Here is a 20,108-nt window from a genome sequence, read left to right on the forward strand (position 1 = left end):
TGCTGTGTGTGTGGATTGGGGAGGTTGCTGTGTGTATGGATTGGGGATGTTGCTGTGTGTGTGGATTGGAGTGATGGCTGTGTGTGTGGATTGGGGAGGTTACTGTGTGTGTGGATTGGGGAGGTCGCTGTTTTTGTGTTTTGGGGAGGTTGCTCTGTGCGTGGATTGGGGAGGTTGCTATGTGGATTGGTGTGGTTGTTGTGTGTGGATTGGGGAGCTTGCTGTGTGTGTGAATTGGGGAGATTGCTGTGTGTGTGAATTGGGGAGGTTGCTGTGTGTGTGGATTGTGCAGGTCGTTGTGTGTGTAGTTTTGGGAGGTTGCTATGTGGATTGGGGCAGTTGCTGTGTTTGTCCTGGGGAGGTTGCTGTTTGTGTGGATTGGGGAGGTTGCTGTGCCTCTGGATTTGGGAGTCTCGTGTGTGTGTGGACAGGGGAGGTTGCACTTGTGTGGACTGAAGAGGTTGCTGTGTGGATTGGTGTGGTTGCTGTGTGTGTGGATTGGGGAGGTTGCTGTGTGTGTGGTTGGCGAGGTTGCTGTGTGGACTGGGGAGGTTGCTGTGTGTGTGGATTGGGGAGGTTGCTGTGTGTGTGGATTGTCGAGGTTGCTGTGTGGACTGGGGAGGTTGGTGTGTGTGTGGATTGGGGATTTTGATGTGTGTGTGGTTTGGGGACATTGCTGTGTGTGTGGATTGGAGACGTTGCTGCGTGTGCGGATTGGGGAGGATGCTGTTTTTGTGGATTGGGGAGGTAGTTGTGCGTGTGGATTCGGACGGTTGCTGTGTGGGTGGATTGTTTAAGGTTGCTGTGTGTGTGAACTGGGGGGGCTGCTCTGTGCGTGGATTGGGGCAGGTTGTTGTGTGCGTGGATTGGGGAGGTTGCTGTGTGTGTGGATTGGAGAGGTTGCTGTGTGGGTGGAATGATTAAATTTGATGTTTGTGTGGATTGGGGATGTTGCTTTGCCTGTGGATTTTGGAGTCTCCTGTGTTTTTAGACTGGGGAGGTTGCTGTGTGTGTGGATTGGGGATGTTGCTGTGCGTGTGGATTGGGGACGTTGCTGTGTGTGTGGATTGGGGAGATTGCTGTGTGTGTGGATTGTGGAGTTTGTTGTGTGTGTAGTTTTGGGAGGTTGCTATAGGATTGGGATAGCTGCTGTGTTTGGACTGGGGTGGTTGCTGTGTGTGTGGATTAGGGAGTTTGCTGTGTCTGTGGATTTGGGAGTCTCGTGTGTGTGTGGACAGGGGAGGTTGCACTTGTGTGGACTGAAGAGGTTGCTGTGTGGATTGGTGTGGTTGCTGTGTGTGTGGATTGGGGAGGTTGCTGTGTGTGTGGTTGGCGAGGTTGCTGTGTGGACTGGGGAGGTTGGTGTGTGTGTGGATTGGGGATTTTGATGTGTGTGTGGTTTGGGGACATTGCTGTGTGTGTGGATTGGAGACGTTGCTGCGTGTGCGGATTGGGGAGGATGCTGTTTTTGTGGATTGGGGAGGTAGTTGTGCGTGTGGATTCGGACGGTTGCTGTGTGGGTTGATTGTTTAAGGTTGCTGTGTGAGTGAACTGGGGGGGCTGCTCTGTGCGTGGATTGGGGCAGGTTGTTGTGTGCGTGGATTGGGGAGGTTGCTGTGTGTGTGGATTGGAGAGGTTGCTGTGTGGGTGGAATGATTAAATTTGATGTGTGTGTGGATTGGGGATGTTGCTTTGCCTGTGGATTTTGGAGTCTCCTGTGTTTTTGGACTGGGGAGGTTGCTGTGTGTGTGGATTGGGGATGTTGCTGTGCGTGTGGATTGGGGACGTTGCTGTGTGTGTGGATTGGGGAGGTTGCTGGGTGTGGATTGGGGAGATTGCTGTGTGTGTGGATTGTGGAGTTTGTTGTGTCTGTAGTTTTGGGAGGTTGCTATAGGATTGGGGCAGCTGCTGTGTTTGGACTGGGGTGGTTGCTGTGTGTGTGGATTGGGGAGTTTGCTGTGTCTGTGGATTTGGGAGTCTCCTGTGTGTGTGGATTGGGGAGGTTGCTGTGTGTGTGGACTTGGGAGTCTCCTGTGGGTGTGTATTGGGGAGATGGCTGTTTGTGTGGTCTGAGGAGGTTACTGTGTGTGTGGATCGGGTAGGTCGCTGTGTGTGTGGTATGGGGAGGTTGCTCTGTGTGTGGATTGGGGAGGTTGATATGTGGATTTGTGTGGTTGTTGTGTGTGGATTGGGGAGCTTGCTTTGTGTGTGGATTGGGGAGGTTGCTCTGTGTGTGGATTGAAGAGGTTGCTGTGTGGATAGGGGATTTTGCTGTGTGTGTGGATTGGGGAGGTTGCTGTGAATTGAGGATGTTGCTGTGTGTGTGGATTGGGGAGGTTGCTGTGTGTGTGGATTGGGGAGGTTGCTGTGACTGTGGATTTGGGAGCCTCCTGTGCGTGTGGACTGGGGAGGTTGCTGTGTGTGTGGATTGAAGAGGTTGCTGTGTGGATTGGGGAGTTTGCTCTGTGTGTGGATTGGGGAGGTTTCTGTGTGTGTGGATTGGGGAGGTTGATGTGTGCGTGGTTTGGGGACATTGCTGTGTGTGTCGATTGGGGACGTTGCTGTGTGTGTGGTTTGGGGAGGTTGCTGTGTGTGTGGATTGGGGAAGTTGCTGTGTGTGTGGATTGGTTAAGGTTACTGTAAGTGTGCATTGGTGTGCTGCTCTGTGCTTGGATTGGGGAATGTTTCTGTGTGCGTGGATTGGGGAGGTTGCTGTCTATGTGGATTAGGGCGCTTGCTGTGTGTGGATGGGCGAGGTTGCTTTATCTCTGGATTGGGGAGGTTGCTGTGTGTATGGATTGGGGATGTTGCTGTGTGTGTGGATTGGGGAGATCGCTGTGTGTGTGGTTTGGGGAGGTTGCTGTGTGTGTGGATTGGGGAGCTCGCTGTGTTTGTGATTTGGGGAGGTTGCTCCTTGCGTGGATTGGAGAGTTTGTTGTGTGTGTGGATTGGGCAGGTTGCTGTGTTGATTGGCGTGGTTGCTGTGTTTCCGGATTGGGGAGGTTGCTGTCTGTGTGGATTTGGGAGGTTGCAGTGTGGATTGGGGAGGTTGTTGTGTGTGGATTGGGGTGCTTGCTGTGTGTGTGCATTGGGGAGGTTGCTGTGTGTGTGGTTTGGGGAGGTTGCTGTGTCTGTGGATTGGGGAGGTTGCTGTGTTTGTGGATTGGGGAGGTTGCTGTCTGTATGGATTGGGGAGGTTGCTGTGTGGATTGGGGAGTTTGTTGTGTGTGTGGATTGTGGACGTTGCTGTATGGATTGGGGAGGTCGCTGTGTGTGTAGATTGGGAAGGTTGCTGTATGGATTGCGGAGGTTGCTGTGTGTGTTGATTGGGGAGGTTGCTGTGTGTGTGGATTGGGGAGGTTGCTGTGTGTGTGGATTGGGGAGGTTGCTGTGTGTGTGGATTGGGGAGGTTGCAGTATGGATTGGGGAGGTCGCTGTGTGTGTAGATTGGGGATGTTGCTGTATGGATTGCGGAGGTTGCTGTGTGTGTTGATTGGGGAGGTTGCTGTGTGCCTGGATTGGGGAGGTTGCTGTGTGTGTGGATTGGGGAGGTTGCTGTTTGGGTGGAATGATTAAGTTTGCTGTGTGTGTGGATTGGGGGGGCTGCTCTGTGCGTGGATTGGGGAATGTTGTTGTGTGCGTGGATTGGGGAGGTTGCTTTCTCTGTGGAATAAGGCGGTTGCTGTGTGTGGATTGGGAGTTTGCTGTGTGTGTGGATGGTGGAGGATGCTTTATCTGTGGATTGGGGAGGTTGCTGTGTGTGTGGATTGGAGTGATGGCTGTGTGTGTGGATTGTGGAGGTTACTGTGTTTGTGAATTGGGGAGATTGCTGTGTGTGTGGATTGGGGAGGTTGTTGTGTTTGTGGTTTGGAGAGGTTGCTGTGTGGATTGGTGTGATTGTTGTGTGTGGATTGGGGAGCTTGCTGTGTGTGTGAATTGGGGAGATTGCTGTGGTTGTGGATTGGGGAGGTTGCTGTGTCTGTAGATTGGGGAGGTTGTTGTGTTTGTGGTTGGGAGAGGTTGCTGTGTGTGGATTGGGTAGTTTGCTGTGTGTGTGGATTGTGCCGGTTGTTGTGTGTGTAGTTTTGGGAGGTTGCTATGTGGATTGGGGCAGTTGCTGTGTTTGTCCTGGGGAGGTTGCTGTTTGTGTGGATTGGGGAGGTTGCTGTGCCTCTGGATTTGGGAGTCTCCTGTGTGCGTGGACAGGGGAGGTTGCACTTGTGTGGATAGAAGAGGTTGCTGTGTGGATTGGTGAGGTTGCTGTGTGTGTGGATTGGGGAAGTTGCTGTGTGTGTGGATTGGCGAGGTTGCTGTGTGGACTGGGGAGGTTGCTGTGTGTGTGGATTGGGGAGGTTGCTGTGTGTGTGGTTTGGCGAGGTTGCTGTGTGGACTGGGGAGGTTGGTGTGTGTGTGGATTGGGGATTTTGATGTGTGTGTGGCTTGGGGACATTGCTGTGTGTGTGGATTGGGGACGTTGCTGTGTGTGCCGATTGGGGAGGATGCTGTGTTTGTGGTTTGGGGAGGTTGCTGTGTGTGGTTTGGGGAGTTTGCTGTTTGTGGATTGGGGAGTTTGCTGTGTGTGTGGATTGTGGACGTTGCTGGGTGTTTGGATTGGGGAGGTTGCTGTGTGTGTGGATTGGGAGGTTACTGTGTGGGTGGAATGATTAAGTTTGCTGTGTGTGTGGATTGGGGGGGCTGCTCTGTGCGTGGATTGGGGAATGTTGTTGTGTGCGTGGATTGGGGAGGTTGCTGTCTCTGTGGAATAAGGCGTTTGCTGTGTGTGGATTGGGAGTTTGCTGTGTGTGTGGATGGTGGAGGTTGCTTTATCTGTGGTTTGGGGAGGTTGCTGTGTGTATGGATTGGGGATGTTGCTGTGTGTGTGGATTGGAGTGATGGCTGTGTGTGTGGATTGTGGAGGTTACTGTGTTTGTGAATTGGTGAGATTGCTGTGTGTGTGGATTGGGGAGGTTGCTGTGTCTGTGGATTGGGGAGGTTGTTGTGTTTGTGGTTTGGAGAGGTTGCTGTGTGTGGATTGGGTAGTTTGCTGTGTGTGTGGATTGTGCTGGTTGTGTGTGTAGTTTTGGGAGGTTGCTATGTGGATTGGGGCAGTTGCTGTGTTTGTCCTGGGGAGGTTTCTGTTTGTGTGGATTGGGGAGGTTGCTGTGCCTCTGGATTTGGGAGTCTCCTGTGTGCGTGGACAGGGGAGGTTGCACTTGTGTGGATTGAAGAGGTTGCTGTGTGGATTGGTGAGGTTGCTGTGTGTGTGGATTGGGGAGGTTGCTGTGTGTGTGGATTGGCGAGGTTGCTGTGTGGACTGGGGAGGTTGCTGTGTGTGTGGATTGGGGAGGTTGCTGTGTGTGTGGATTGGCGAGGTTGCTGTGTGGACTGGGGAGGTTGGTGTGTGTGTGGATTGGGGATTTTGATGTGTGTGTGGTTTGGGGACATTGCTGTGTGTGTGGATTGGGGACGTTGCTGTGTGTGCCGATTGGGGAGGATGCTGTGTTTGTGGTTTGGGGAGGTTGCTGTGTGTGGTTTGGGGAGTTTGCTGTTTGTGGATTGGGGAGTTTGCTGTGTGTGTGGATTGTGGACGTTGCTGGGTGTTTGGATTGGGGAGGTTGCTGTGTGTGTGGATTGGGAGGTTGCTGTGTGGGTGGAATGATTAAGTTTGCTGTGTGTGTGGATTGGGGGGGCTGCTCTGTGCATGGATTGGGGAATGTTGTTGTGTGCGTGGATTGGGGAGGTTGCTGTCTCTGTGGAATAAGGCGTTTGCTGTGTGTGGATTGGGAGTTTGCTGTGTGTGTGGATGGTGGAGGTTGCTTTATCTGTGGATTGGGGAGGTTGCTGTGTGTATGGATTGGGGATGTTGCTGTGTGTGTGGATTGGAGTGATGGCTGTGTTTGTGGATTGGGGAGGTTACTGTGTGTGTGGATTGGGTAGGTCGCTGTTTTTGTGTTTTGGGGAGGTTGCTCTGTGCGTGGATTGGGGAGGTTGCTATGTGGATTGGTGTGGTTTTTGTGTGTGGATTGGGTAGGTTGCTGTGTGTGTGAATTGGGGAGATTGCTGTGTGTGTGGATTGGGGAGGTTGCTGTGTGTGTGGATTGGGGATTTTGGTGTGTGGACTGGGGAGTTTTCTGTGTGTGTGGATTGGGGAGGTTGCTGTGTGTGTGGATTGGGGAGGTTGCTGTGTGTGTGGATTGGGGAGTTTGCTGTGTGTGTGGATTGTGGAGATTGCTGTATGGATTGGGGAGGTTGCTGTGTGTGTGGATTGGGGAGGTTGCTGTGCGTGTGGTTTGGGGACGTTGCTGTGTGTGTGGATTGGGGAGGTTGCTGTGTGTATTAGGGAGATTGCTGTGTGTGGATTGTGGAGTTTGCTGTGTGTGTGGCTTCTAGAGGTTTTTGTGTGTGTGGGTTTGGGAGGTTGCTATGTGGATTGGGGCAGTTGCTGTATTTGGAATGGGGAGTTTGCTGTGTGTGTGGATTGGGGAGGTTGCTGTGCCTGTGGATTTGGGAGTCTCCTGTCTGTGTGGACTGTTGAGGTTGCTGTGTGTGTGGATTTAAGAGGTTGCTGTGTGGATTGGGGAGGTTGCTGTGTTTGTGGATTGGGGAATTTGGTGTGTGGACTGGGGAGGTTGCTGTGTGTGTGGATTGGGGAGGTTGCTGTGTGTGTGTGTGGATTGGGGAGGCTCCTGGGTGTCGATTGAGGAGGTTGCTGTTGTGGATTTGGGAGATTGCTGTGTGTGTGGATAGGGGAGGTTGCTGTGTGTATGGATTGGGGAGGTTGCTGCGTGTGTGGATTGGGGAGGTTGCTGTGTGTGTGGATTGGGGACTTTGCTGTGTTTGTGGATTGGGGATTTGGCTGTGTGTGTGGATTGGGGAGGTTGCTGTGTGTGTGGATTGGGGAGGTTGCTGTGGGTGTCGATTGTGGAGATTGCTCTATGGATTGGGGAGTTTGCTGTGTGTGTGGATTTGGGAGGTTGCTCTGTGTGTGGATTGAAGAGGTTGCTGTATGGATTGGGGCGGTTGCTGTGTGTGTGGATTTGGGGGGTTGCTGTGTGTGTGGATTGTGGAGGTTGCTCTGTGCGTGGATTGGGGAAGCTTGCAGTGTGTGTGGATTGGGGAGGTCATTGCGTATGTGGATTGAAGAGGTTGCTGTATGGATTGGGGAGGTTGCTGTGTGTGTGTGAATTGGGGAGCTTGCTCTGTGCGTGTATTGGCGAAGGTTGCTGTGTGTGTGGATTGGGGACGTTGCTCTGTGTGTGGATTGGGGAACGTTGCTCGGTGCGTGGATTGGGGAAGGTTGCTGTGGGTGTGGATTGGGGAGGTCGCTGCGTGTGTGGACTGAGGAGGTTGCTGTATGGATTGCGGAGGTTGCTGTGTCTGTGGATTGGGGAGGTTGCTGTGTCTGTGATTGGGGAGGTTGCTGTGCGTGGTTTAGGGAGATTGCTGTGAGTGGATTGGGGAGTTTACTGTGTGTGTGGATTGTGTAGGTTGTTGTGTGTGTGGATTTGGGAGGCTGCTATGTGGATTGGGGCAGTTGCTGTCTTTGGACTGGGGAGGTTGCTGTGTGTGTGGATTGGGGAGGTTGCTGTGTGTGTGGATTGGGGGGGGTTGCTGTGTCTGTGGATTTGGGAGTCTCTTGTGTGTGTGCACTGGGGAGGTTGCTGTGTGTGTGGATTGGGGAGGTTGCTGTGTCTGTGATTGGGGAGGTTGCTGTGTCTGTGGATTGGGGAGGTTGCTGTGTCTGTGATTGGGGAGGTTGCTGTGTTTGTGGTTTGGGGAGGTTGCTGTGCGTGGTTTAGGGAGATTGCTGTGAGTGGATTGGGGAGTTTACTGTGTGTGTGGATTGTGTAGGTTGTTGTGTGTGTGGATTTGGGAGGCTGCTATGTGGATTGGGGCAGTTGCTGTCTTTGGACTGGGGAGGTTACTGTGTGTGTGGATTGGGGAGGTCGCTGTGTGTGTGGTTTGGGGAGGTTGCTCTGTGTGTGGATTGGGGAGGTTGCTGTGTGTGTGGATTGGGGAGGTTGCTGTGTGTGTGCATTGTTGCGGTTGCTGTATGGATTGGGGAGGTTGCTCTGTGTGGATTTGGGAGGTTGATGTGTGTGTGGATTTTGGTGGTTGCTCTATGCGTGGATTGTGGAAGGTTGCTCTGTGTGTGGATTGGGGAGGTCGCTGCATGTGTGGATTGAGGAGGTTGTTGTATGGATTGCAGAGGTTGCTCTGTGTTTGGATTGGGGAGTTTGCTGTGGATTGGGGACGTTGCTGTGTGTGTGGATTGGGGCGGTTGATGTGTGTGTGGTTCAGGGAGGTTGCTGTGTGTGTGGATTGGGGAGGTTGATGTGTGCGTGGTTTGGGAACATTGCTGTGTGTGTGGATTGGGGACGTTGCTGTTGTGGATTGGGGAGATTGCTGTGTGTGTGGATTGGGGAGGTTGCTGTGTGTTGATTGGGATTTTGCTGTTGTGGATTTGGGAGATTGCTGTGTGTGTGGATTGGGGAGATTGCTGTGTGTGTGGATTGGGGAGGTTGCTGTGTGTGTGGATTGGGGAGGTTGCTGGTGTGGACTGGGGAGATTGCTGTGTGTGTGGATTGGGGAGGTTGCTGTCTGTGTGGATTGGGGAGGTTGCTGTGTGGATTGGGGAGGTTGCTGTGTGTGTGGATTGGGGAGGTTGCTGTGTGTGTGGATTGGGGAGGTTGTTGTGTGTGTGGATTGGGGACGTTGTTGTGTGTGTGGATTGGGGCGTTTGGCTTGTTTGTGAATTGAGGAGGTTGCTGTGTGTTTGGATTGGGGAGGTTGCTGTGTGTGTGTCGATTGGCGAGGTTGCTGTGTGGATTGTCAAGGTTGCTGTGTGGTTTGGGGAGATTGCTGTGTGTGTGGATTGGGGACTTTGTTGCGTGTGTGGATTGGGGAGAACTCTGTGTGTGTGGATTGGGGACGTTGTTGCGAGTGTGGATTGGGGAGGTTGCTGTGTGTGTGGATTGGGGAGTTTGATGTGTGTGTGGTTTGGGGACGTTGCTCTGTGTGTGGATTGGGGAGGTTGCAGTGGGTGTGCATTGGGGAGCTTTCTGTATGTGTAGATTAGGGAGGTTGCTGTGTGTGTGGATTGACGCGGTTGCTTTGTGGATTGGGGAGATTGCTGTGTCTGTGGATTGGGGAGGTTGCTGTATGTGTGGATTGACGAGGTTGCTGTGTGGATTGGGGAGGTTACTGTGTGTGTGGATTGGGGAGGTCGCTGTGTGTGTGGTTTGGGGAGGTTGCTCTGTGTGTGGATTGGGGAGGTTGCTATGTGGATTGGTCTGGTTATTGTGTGTGGATTGGGGACCTTGCTGTGTGTGTGAATTGGGGAGGTTTCTGTATGTGTAGATTAGGGAGATTTCTGTGTGTGTGGTTTGGGGAAGTTGCTGTGTGTGTGGATTTGGGAGTTTGCTGTGTTTGTGGATTGGGGACGTTGCTGTGTGTTTGGATTGGGGAGGTTGCTGTGTTTGTGGATTGGGGAGGTTGCTGTTTCTGTGGATTGGGGAGGTTGCTGTGTTTGTGGTTTGGGGTGGTTGCTGTGTGTGGATTGGGGAGGTTGCTGTGTCTGTGGATTGTGGAGGTTGTTGTGTGTGTGGGTTTGGGCGGTTGCTATGTGGATTGGGTCAGTTGCTGTGTTTGGACTGGGGAGGTTGCTGTGTGTGTGGATTGGGGAGGTTGCTGTGTGTGTGGATTGGGGAGGTTGCTGTGTGTGTGGATTGGGGAGTTTGGTGTGTGGATTAGGGAGGTTGCTGTGTGTGGATTGGGGAGGTTGCTGTGTGTGGATTGGGGTCGTTGCTGTGTGTGTGGATTGGGGAGGATGATGTGTGTGTGGTTTGGGGAGGTTGCTGTGTGTGTGGATTGGGGAGGTTGTTGTGTGTGTCGATTGGGAGGTTGCTGTGTGTGTGGATTGGGGAGGTCGCTGTGTTTGTGGATTGGGGATGTTGCTGCATTTGTGGATTGGGGAGGTTGCAGTGTGTGTGGATTGGTGATGTGTGTGGATTGGGGATGGTGCTGTGTGTGTGGATTGGGAAAGTTGCTGTGTATGTGGATTGGGGAGGTTGCTGTGTGTGTGGATTGGGGAGGTTGCTGTGTGTATGGATTGGGGAGGTTGCTGTGTGTGGATTCGGGAGGTTGCTGTGTGTGTGAATTTGGTAGGTTCTGTGTGTTTGGATTGGGGTGCTTCTGTCAGAATTGCAGAGCCTTTGCTGTTTGCCTGGGGGGTGTCGGGGAGGTTATTGATATCTTTGTCAACTTCTTAGGTTTTTATTTGGTGATATAACTCTAGATGATGTTAAAGATTATCCAAGTGCTTACCGATTGCTTGTGATTTAACTGTGGCATTGACTGGGAACAGCATGTCATTTGAAAAGGAACCTAATGAGAAAATAGAAAAATTATTTCCTTTTCTTCAAGATTTGTGAAAATGATTGTTAAGCCTTGAAGTAAATCACTGATCTCAATGCTAACATCAAGTGGTCCTGCGTTATAATTATTGTCATCAAATGTTCCAAATCATTGCTGTGTTCATTGTGGTTGTGCAGCGATTTTCCACATTTCATACCAAAATAGGATCAGCACCAGAGGACACGATTTTTTCACTTCTGGTCATGGAATTACACTTCATCTGGCATGAATCTTCCCTCTGGAGGTCATAGGTATGTGACTTTGCAAAACATGCAGAGAGAATTGGCGTCTTGGCTTTAGATTATTCAGCCATGTTGCATATTATGTAGGTTCAGTATTGGGTCCAGAGTTAGCTACAGATTCGACCCTAATGAACGTCCTTCTCTGACTGCAAAATAGTAATCACCTTAAGTTTCAACTCTTTTATAAAACAAAAATAAAAATACCTGGAAAAACTCAGCAGGCCTGGCAGCATCTGCGAAGAGGAACACAGTTAATGTTTCGAGTCCGCATGACTCTTCAACAGAGTCATACGGACTCGAAACGTTAACTGTGTTCCTCTCTGCAGATGCTGCCAGACCTGCTGAGTTTTTCCAGGTATTTTTATTTTTGTTTTGGATTTCTAGCATCCGCAGTTTTTTGCTTTCAACTATTTTATATTAAAAATCACTAGAAAAGCCTTGTTCTTACTTTGGGTGCTGTAAATATTTATTTCATGGAAAGAAAAGAAAGCCAGCATGGTCACGATGGTCCGAATGGCTTCCTCTGTGATGTAAGCATTCCATGATTCTAAAACAAATCACCCATGCACTTTATTCTGGCTAAGATCTCAGCTGATGCATATTACTACAGCTTCTGAATTGCCAAGCAGAGTGCTCTGAGGGACTATTAGGGCCATTTTTGAGGTTCTTGTCTCAGAGCTAAGTGAAAATTGATGGGTTTACCAGTAATTCCTGCTGCCACTGTATGAGAAAGCAGTTTCCACCCGATATTCCCCCTTTTCCCCAGCAGGACCAATAAGAGTTTGAAATGACAATGTAAAGACTCTAGAAGGATGTGAATCATCCTACAGATGTATGTATCCTTGTCGGAAAGACTTTCCTCCTTAGAAATTTTCAATAAATTGATCAAGTGATCAAGTATTGTTTGATCAAGCATTATGTATTGTGCTGAGTGACAGGGAACAAAGATTGCTGAGTCTGAATGACAAGGCAGCTTTGTACTCAGTGTCAGCTTTGGCTCATTGGTAGCACTCTAGGTCTGAGGTCCGAAAGTTGCAGATTCATGGTCCCACTTTAAAGACTTGGGCACAAATTGAGACTGACTTCAGTGCACTATTGAGAGAATGCTGCAGTGTTACAAGTGCATCTTTCGAATGAGGTGTTAGATCCACCAGGTGAGTGGAAATGATTCCATGGCGCTATTTCAAAGAACAACAGCAAAGTTCTCCTTGGTTTCCCTCCAGAATGTATCTCTCAACCAATATCACTTATACAGTTTACCTGTTCATTATTACAATGCTGTTTATAGGACATTGCTGTGCGCAAACTGACCTCTACCATTCCAATATTACAACCGGAATGACCATACTTCACTAGTACATCATTGGCTGTGAAGAACATTGGGATATCCTGAGAAATACACCTTTCTTTGTTTCCTTTCTCCTAGATGTGAAATGTTTGGTTGGGGGGAACTGAGACAATACTGCAGGGCACCAGTTGGATTAAGTAGAAATTATGACTGGACATATTCTGCAAGGTGTGTGCAGGAAAGGACTTGCTTGGCCAATTTTCATTCCATGTTTACTTATGTCCTTGTGTCTGTCATTCAAATGCAAAGTGAAGCATCTCACAGGGCTGCTGATGCCTATTAGGCTGCAAGTAGCACCTTGACACCTCAGTATGAAACCCTCTCAGCAGCCGGAGGAATCAATTCCATGAGATGCCTGCACATGTCTCAGTTGCCCTTGGGCAGGCTTATCCAACCCGCAGTCTGTGGGCCAGATTGTGGCCTGTGAAGCCCCTTGGGCCCCCATGGCCACTGGTCAACATGCTGGTCAGATGGTAAGTGAAATTGAAGATATCTGTGAGGGACTGCTCATCCAATAACAGGCCATTCCTCTCCCTCACTAGTGAGCCTATCAACAGCAAACATGGGAGGGAAACAGACTGTGATCGGAGGAGCAGGGAACACCAAGAGGGAAAAGAAGAGGATTTCAGAAAGGTGATAGAGAGAGAGAGAGTATGTGTGGGGGCACAGGAGATTCACTTTCACCTGGCTCTAAGAGAGAGAGAGAGAAAGTGGGAGAGAGAGAGAGAGAGAGAATGAGAGAGGGTGGGGGAGAGTGAGGGGGTGGAAGAGAGAGAGGGGCATTGCTTTAATTTTGCTCAGCAAGTTGTTTCTTTTGTTCATACCTCATTTTTTTTGAAAATCATGTTTAATGTTGTACCAACCCTTATCTTTCCAAAATTTGTTCATCAGCTTCTTGGGTGCGAAAGAAATGGAATTATGGCCCCTCCACACAAAAAGGCTGGACAAGCCTGCCCTTGGCTTAGTCCAATGTAGCAGCTGGTGTACGCAAACCAGGAAATGATTCTGAATAGGTTAGTCCTGTTTGCAAGTGAATGACTCAACACTGTCTGTACATTTTCACAGATGGGCATTAATTCAACAAATTTACATCTGAGATTAGAAAACTGGCATGTCATGCTGAGACAGTAATAGGTGTGGTTTATTGTGCATTGTAGGAGAACACTAAGTCTAACCCACTTTGTGGTTGTTCTGAGAATGTTTAATTCTGACCCAATGTGGCATCATTCCAGTATGTGTCAAACTAAAGCTCAGGAGAAATTTATCTCTTCTCACTCAGCAGGAACATAGGAACAAAATAATTAGGAACAGAAGGAGGCCATTTGGCCATTTGAGCCTGCTCCCTCATTCAAGTCAACCATGGCTGATCTCCTACCTCAACACCATGTTCCGCACTATCCCTGTAATCCTTTGATGTCATTAGTAATTAGAAATCCTTCGATCTCAGTCTTGAACATGCTCAATGACTGAGCCTCCACATCTCCCTGGTGTAGAGAATGCCACCCTCTGAGTGAGAAATTCCCCCTCATTCTCAGTCCTGAATGACCTGCCTCTTATTCTGAGACTGTGTCACCTGGTTCTGGACACCCCATCCAGGGGAAACATCCTTCTGCATCTGCCCTGTTGAGCCCTGTAAGAATTTTGCATGTTCCAATGAGATAGAGGCAATGAGGAGCAGGCAATTGGTTAAATTGAAGCAGCTACGCTTGTCATTCTGTACCCGGTGATCTCTGATGGTAACACCACAGGTTTTGATGGGGGATGAGTTGCCCACTAGAAGCATCTGATGTCAGTATAAATCACCTTCCCCTGCCCACCCCAACAATCCCCAGTATGATCCTGATCAGGGTCTGAGTGAGGAAGCCCCCATAGCTTTCCCACCAGGCTGAAGCAGGCTGGTGGGAAGGCCACTTCCAGGTATGTAACGTGGCTATACGGGGCCAGAAAAGCTTCACATTACAGCCTCTCCTCCAACAGACTTTGCCTCCTCCCTTTCCTGTATGCCCAATGATGCAAGACCCTGCTGCCCCTCTTCCCCCACCATTTACCTGAACGCTGGTGGGTGGTCAAGGGCTGCACTAGCAACGGTTCACATTCTCCCTTCACTCCTTTCACCTGATACCTGCTCAGGGTTACCATTGAACTGGAAGATTCATCAGTATTCCCAGCTCTACTGATCTTGCCCCCTTCTATTTTTAGCATTCTCCAAATGCTGACAGAAAGTGAAACAGGAACTCAACAACTTCATGAAGTTCAAAGCAAAATACTGCGGAAGCTGGAAATCTAGAACAAAAACAAAAATACCTGGAAAAACTCAGCAGGTCTGCCAGCATCTGCAGAGAGGGGTACAGTTGATGTTTTGAGTCCGTGTGACTCTTCATCAGAACTAAGACATATAGAAATGAGATGAAATATAAGCTGGTAGAAGGAGGTGGGACAGGACAGTTCGATAGGGGACCAGTGATAGGTAGAGTCCAAGAAGAGATTGCAAAGATGTCATAGACAAAAGGACAAAGGGGTGTTGACAGTGGTAATATTATCTAAAGGATGTGCTAATGCGGACATTAAGGGAAGCAAGCAGGACAAGTTAGTCCTCCATCCTCACCCCCTTTCCAATCCCCCTTTTTCCAATAATTTATTATTTATTTTACAACTATATTTTTTTCTTTTCCCTCCTATTTTTAAATTCATTTCGATCTATTGTTTCATCTCCATCTTTTAGCTCATTTCGATCCCTTCCCCCCCACCCCAACCGCACTAGGGCCATCTACCACTAGCTTGTCCTGCTTGCTACCCTTAACGTCCCCATTAGCACATCTTTTAGATAATATCACCACCGTCAACACCCCTTTGTCCTTTTGTCTATGACATCTTTGGCAGTCTCTTCTTGGCCTCCACCTATCACTGGCCCCTTATCGAGCTTTCCTGTCCCACCCCCTTCTACCAACTTAAATTTCATCTCATTTCTATATGTCTTAGTTCTGATGAAGGGTCATACGGACTTGAAATGTCAACTGTATCCCTCTCCGCAGATGCTGTCAGACCTGCTGAGTTTTTCCAGGTATTTTTGTTTTTGTTCATCAAGTTCAAAGTCTGTTCTCTGTAGCTTAACTCAATGAATATATTTTCTAAAAATTAGACTACGTGATTGCTCAACTTAAATTGACCTGCTGGGTGAGATCTTCATGCCTCCAGACCAAGTGCACAGGATTCCAGACAAGACAAACATCTCCTTACTAAAGAATGATATTGCAGAGAGCCAAAAAGGTGGGGGTGGGCAATTGTGCAAGACTGAAAAATCCGAATTAGGAAATGCCAAGCCTGCTGTAATGCAGAATTCTCAAGACACTTTGTGATGTGATACTGAAAAAACATCAGATCAACTTTGTGTCCTGGCATAGCTATTGATGTTACACTGTTTAAACCTATGTCTGTCTTATATTACTACTTGTAGTTGGTAATAATGTTGGTGGTAATGACTTCCTTACTGCTGACAAGTGGCAATAACATTTACAATATAAGATTCTGAGGGGGCTTGATGGGATAGATGCTGAGAGGATGCTTTCTATAGGATCTAGAAATAGGGGCACAATTTAAAAATAAGGGGGTCTCCCATTTAAGGTAGAGATGAAGAAGTATTTCTTCTCTCAGGGGGTCATTAGCCTGTGGAATTCTCTTCCCCAGACAGCAGGAGAAACTGGGTCATTGAATACATTCAAGGCTGAGTTAGACAGATTTTTGAATGACAAGGGAGACATGGGTCATGAGGGCAGACAGGAAAGTGGCATTAAGGGCAAGTTCAGATTAGCTATGATCTTATTGAATGGCAGAGAACAGGCTCGATTGACCGAATTGCCTTTTCCTGCTCCTATTTCTTATGATCTTATGAACATTTAAGTTTAAGTAGTTTAATAAAACTGTCTTAGTTGAGCGTGGTGGCTGAACGATTTGCTTAATTGATAGTTAATAGGCAAATAAGATAGCACGGTGGCACAAAGATACTTGCCTCTCTGCTCTGTCATCAATGGCTGTCCATTTGGGGGTAAGTACTTGCTGCTCCACTTTAAGCTCCTAAGATTGTCGAAGAGAAGTGGACCCAAAGGTCCAGTTGCTTGGTTGAAATGATCAACAGTAAGGGAACACAGATGTTCTCCAGTAACATCAAAATCTTGAAAGCAAACACAGTTAGCGTCCAACTGATTGATGTCCAATGTGTGTTGGAGCCACTCCCACACTTGGTACTTGGTCCATAGCTGTGGATGAGTGTGATGCCACGAGCTTCTAGCATACTCAACTGAAGCTGGAGGATACAAAAGCAATGTGAATATTTATATCAAAAAGTTCAAAAGTGAAATAGAGTCAGTGAGGCTGAATTCTCCTGGTCCTGCAGAGGTGCATTAGGAGACAGAACCAGAGAAAAGTTGGAAAATGATATGTTGGGTTGACCGTCTGATACATTCAAGTCTTCGAGGGACTTTGCTGGAGGTGGGAGCAGGGGCTACCCATCCATCAGTGACAGGTGGCTGCTTAGGCCCAGTGTTAGGCCAACTCGGGGAAAGTTAATGATACCAAGGGGATCTTCTTGACAGCGGCCTGGCCTCCTGTTGAGGCTGCAACCCAGCCTTTAACTTAAAAATGCCTCCCAGCGGCAGGCTGAGGGGATCCATCGACACTGTCTCTCACTCACCCAAGCGCGAACTGGCTGGGATGTAATGGACACATTTGTGGGGCTCCCCATCAGTCTGACAGCTATGGCAATATGTCTTTTTCAAATTTTCTCCAATGCTACAGAAAGCATCCATCTTGAGAAGTCCTGTGGTCTCTTATCCACCTCAGCAGTGTCCACCTCTATCCATGGAGCTGCCGGCCTGACATCACTGTGAGCCCTCCAATTGGACATCCTGTTTCTCAGGCCCACAAGCCGCCCTTACGTAGCTGGGCTTCCAGGCGGCGACTTCTGAACAGGCCGCCTCCAGGAGGATTGCAACCAGCATCCTGCCATGGCCACTTCTGGATTCCTGATGTCAGGATCATGATCCAGCTGGACAAAGCCAGCTCAGTGCGAGCCTGGCGCAGTGTCAGCCATGGGTTAGCATGTAGCACTCGGTCTGAGTATGAAGGTTGTGGGTTCAAGTCCCAATTCAGAGACTTGAGCATTATATGTAAGCTGACCTCCAGTACAGTTCTGAGGGAGTGAGGTGCTGTCTTTTGCATAAACTGAGGCCCTGTCTACCCTCAGCTGCATGGAAAAGACCCCATGGCATTATCTTGAATGGGGCATGAAATCAGTGGTCCTGGCCAACGTATATCCCTCACTTAAAATCACGAGAAGAAGATTACTTATGGTCATGTTGCTGTTTGTGGGCACTAGTGCAGGTTGGCTGCCCGGTTTCTTATACTTAAAGTGTATTACATTTCAAAAAGTACTTCATTGGCTGTAAAGTGCAATATAAATACAAATCTTTCTTTCCGACTGAAGCGGGAAGGTAAATTTTTGTTCTGGCTCATGAGATCACAATTGAATGCTGTCACTTTCTTTCCATTCTTAACACCATGATGGGGTATTCCTGTCAAAATAAATATCTGTTACTGGGCTGCCCCTGACAAAAGCTTCAGCACAGTAACACTGATAAGTGTGGAGAGGTTAGTAGCAAAGAATACAGAGCGTGAAGGTAGATTAAAGATTCTTTTTATCAGCATTTCCTTTTTGTTTGCTACTGCTATGTTTTGTTGAGTTTTGGAAAAGATTTTCATTTTGAACAGTGTGTTCTGAGGCTATTTTCGATGCAATGGCTTGGATCAGGTTACTGGTTGCAAAGGAACCGAGACGGGTAGGGTTCCTGTGATGGGCTGCTTTCACTGCAAATCTCCCCAGCTCAGTCTCAGGGGGCAGCATTTTCCCTTTGTCGGGCAGGCAGGCCCGGGAGCGGCCGTGAAATGGACTGCTGCCCACGATTTCACGCTAGCTGGCCAATTAGTGGCCAGCCAGCACTGAAAGGCTCAGCGCTGCCAAGATGGGGGTGGGAGGGGGGCGAGCACCGAGATCTGCACATGTGCGAGAGAGTACTCAGGCAGCTGAAGTTTTGGGCAAAGGAAAATAAAGATTTAATAAATGATATAAACAAGTCACATGAAGAGGGGCGAGTTTGAAATGAAGTGGAAAATTTTTTTTTGTATTTTTTTTAACTTACCGTTGGAAATCTCATCCCTCTCCCGGATGAGGTTTCGTAAAAAATTCAAAGGCCACCTGGCCGATTTGCCTGCCCGCCAAGAATAAAGTTGGATGGGCAGCGAAAAATGCAAATTAATTCATTGCTTAAGGGCCTTAATAGGTCTCTTAATTGTCGGCAGGTACACTGCCGACACTCGCGAGTACCAGCTGACTGAAGGATCGCCAGTGCACATTGATGCACGTGATTTTATACCCGATCGAGTTGGGTGCGCGCCTGCCTGACCAACGTAAAATCCTGCCCAAGATCTGCAGCAAAGCAACACCCCAGTGAGGTCATCAGCTTTTACCATTTAAATAAAAATTGTTTTTATATTATCAATGGTTAAGCATTTTTTAATCAATTGATAAGGAGCAGAGTAATTTTGAAAGGGGCACAATGAATGTTGGAATAGCAGTGTAAGAACATTCAAGCACTATCCATCAGTAGATAGTTCATTGCACTTGTGTCAGCCTTGGCTCATCAGGATCACTGTGACCCCTGAATAATAGCTTTAAGTCACATTTCAGTACAACATCTAGGCTAACGCTCCATTGCAGTACTGAAGGTGTGCTGCACTGTCAGAGGTGCCGTTTTTTTGGATGAGATATTAACCTGAGACTCTACGTGTACTCTGAAGGAGATGTAAAAGAACCCAGGGCTCTATTGAAGAAAAGCAGGAGAGGCCACTTTTTCTGATATTTCATGGGATGTGGGCCTCCTTGGCCAACATTTATTGCCCATTCCTAATTGCCCTTGAGAAGGTGGTGGTGAGCTGCCTTCTTGAACTGCTGCAGTCCATGTGGTGTAGGTACACCCACAGTGCTGTTAGGAAGGGAGTTCCTGGATTTTGACCCAGCAATAGTGAAGGAACGGCGATATATTTCCCAGTCAGGATGGTGGGTGACTTGGAGGGGAAATTGCATGTGGCAGTGTTCCCATCTATCTGCTGCCCTTGTCCTTCTAGATGGTAATGGACATGGGTTTGGAAGGTGATATCGAAGGAGCCTTGGTGAATTCCTGCAGTGTATCTTGTAGGTGATACACACTGCTGCTACTGAGAATCAGTGGTGGAGGGAGTGAATGTTTGTGGATGGGGTACCAATCAAGTGGGCTGTTTCGTCCTGGATGGTGTCAAGCTTCTTGAGCGTTGTTGGAGCTGCACTCATCCAGGCAAGTGGGAAGTGTTCCATCATACTCCTGACTTGTGGCTTGTAGATGGTGGAGAGGCTTTAAGAAGTCAGGAAGTGAATTACTTGCCACAGAATTCCTTGGTGCCTTGGTCAGTATTTATCACTCAATGAACATGAGAGTCTTGTATCTCTTTGCTATTTGTGAGACCTTGTTGTGTGCAGATTGACTTCCATGTTTCCTACCTTATAACAGTGACTACACTTCCAAAAGTACTTCATTGGCTGTGAAGCACTTTGAGAGCTCCTGAGGTTGTGAATGACGCTGCATAAATGCAACTTCTTATCTTTTTGAGGTGGTGTAAAGGAACACTAACCTTTTCCCACACTGAATCAATGATAAGTCTCCATAAGGATAAAGTTGTTGGCTGGGAACGTTTCCACCTTGGGCTTTGTGGAACGTTTCCACCTTGGGCTTTGTCAAGCTAAGTGGAGTTGGATGATTTTAACTCCTCATATGCACTGCTTCCAGGCTAGTGAGTGGGTATAAAATCGATGTCTGGAGAATTCCCCTCCACATTTGAAATGATGCAGATTAACCCTTTTGAGTACTGAATGTCTTTTGGAACTTGTATGTCCGTTAACTGGCAAAAATTAAGAACTTTCAAAGAGTGCAAGAGATTGATTTGCCCCACCCATATTTGGTTCTTTCTTTAAAACAGAAACATTGTCACTAGCTTTTTAAAAGTTGGCATACACAAAC

At 48.4% G+C, this 20,108-nt stretch overlaps 1 protein-coding gene across 1 annotated transcript in view; it reads right to left on the minus strand.

Moving 5' to 3' along the window:
• The window catches only part of ehf (ets homologous factor), a 224,985-nt gene that overhangs the window by 52,073 nt on the left and 152,804 nt on the right, over nt 1-20,108 (minus strand). Inside the window, exons 3-4 of the mRNA XM_041197910.1 lie at nt 16,013-16,306; nt 10,327-10,386 (exon numbers count right to left, since the gene is read on the minus strand). Of these exons, the coding sequence (XP_041053844.1) occupies nt 10,327-10,386; nt 16,013-16,306 (354 nt within the window). The remainder of the gene's footprint in view (nt 1-10,326; nt 10,387-16,012; nt 16,307-20,108) is intronic.

The sequence above is a fragment of the Carcharodon carcharias genome, chromosome 10, assembly GCF_017639515.1.
Source record: "Carcharodon carcharias isolate sCarCar2 chromosome 10, sCarCar2.pri, whole genome shotgun sequence".
Classification (NCBI taxonomy): domain Eukaryota; kingdom Metazoa; phylum Chordata; class Chondrichthyes; order Lamniformes; family Lamnidae; genus Carcharodon; species Carcharodon carcharias.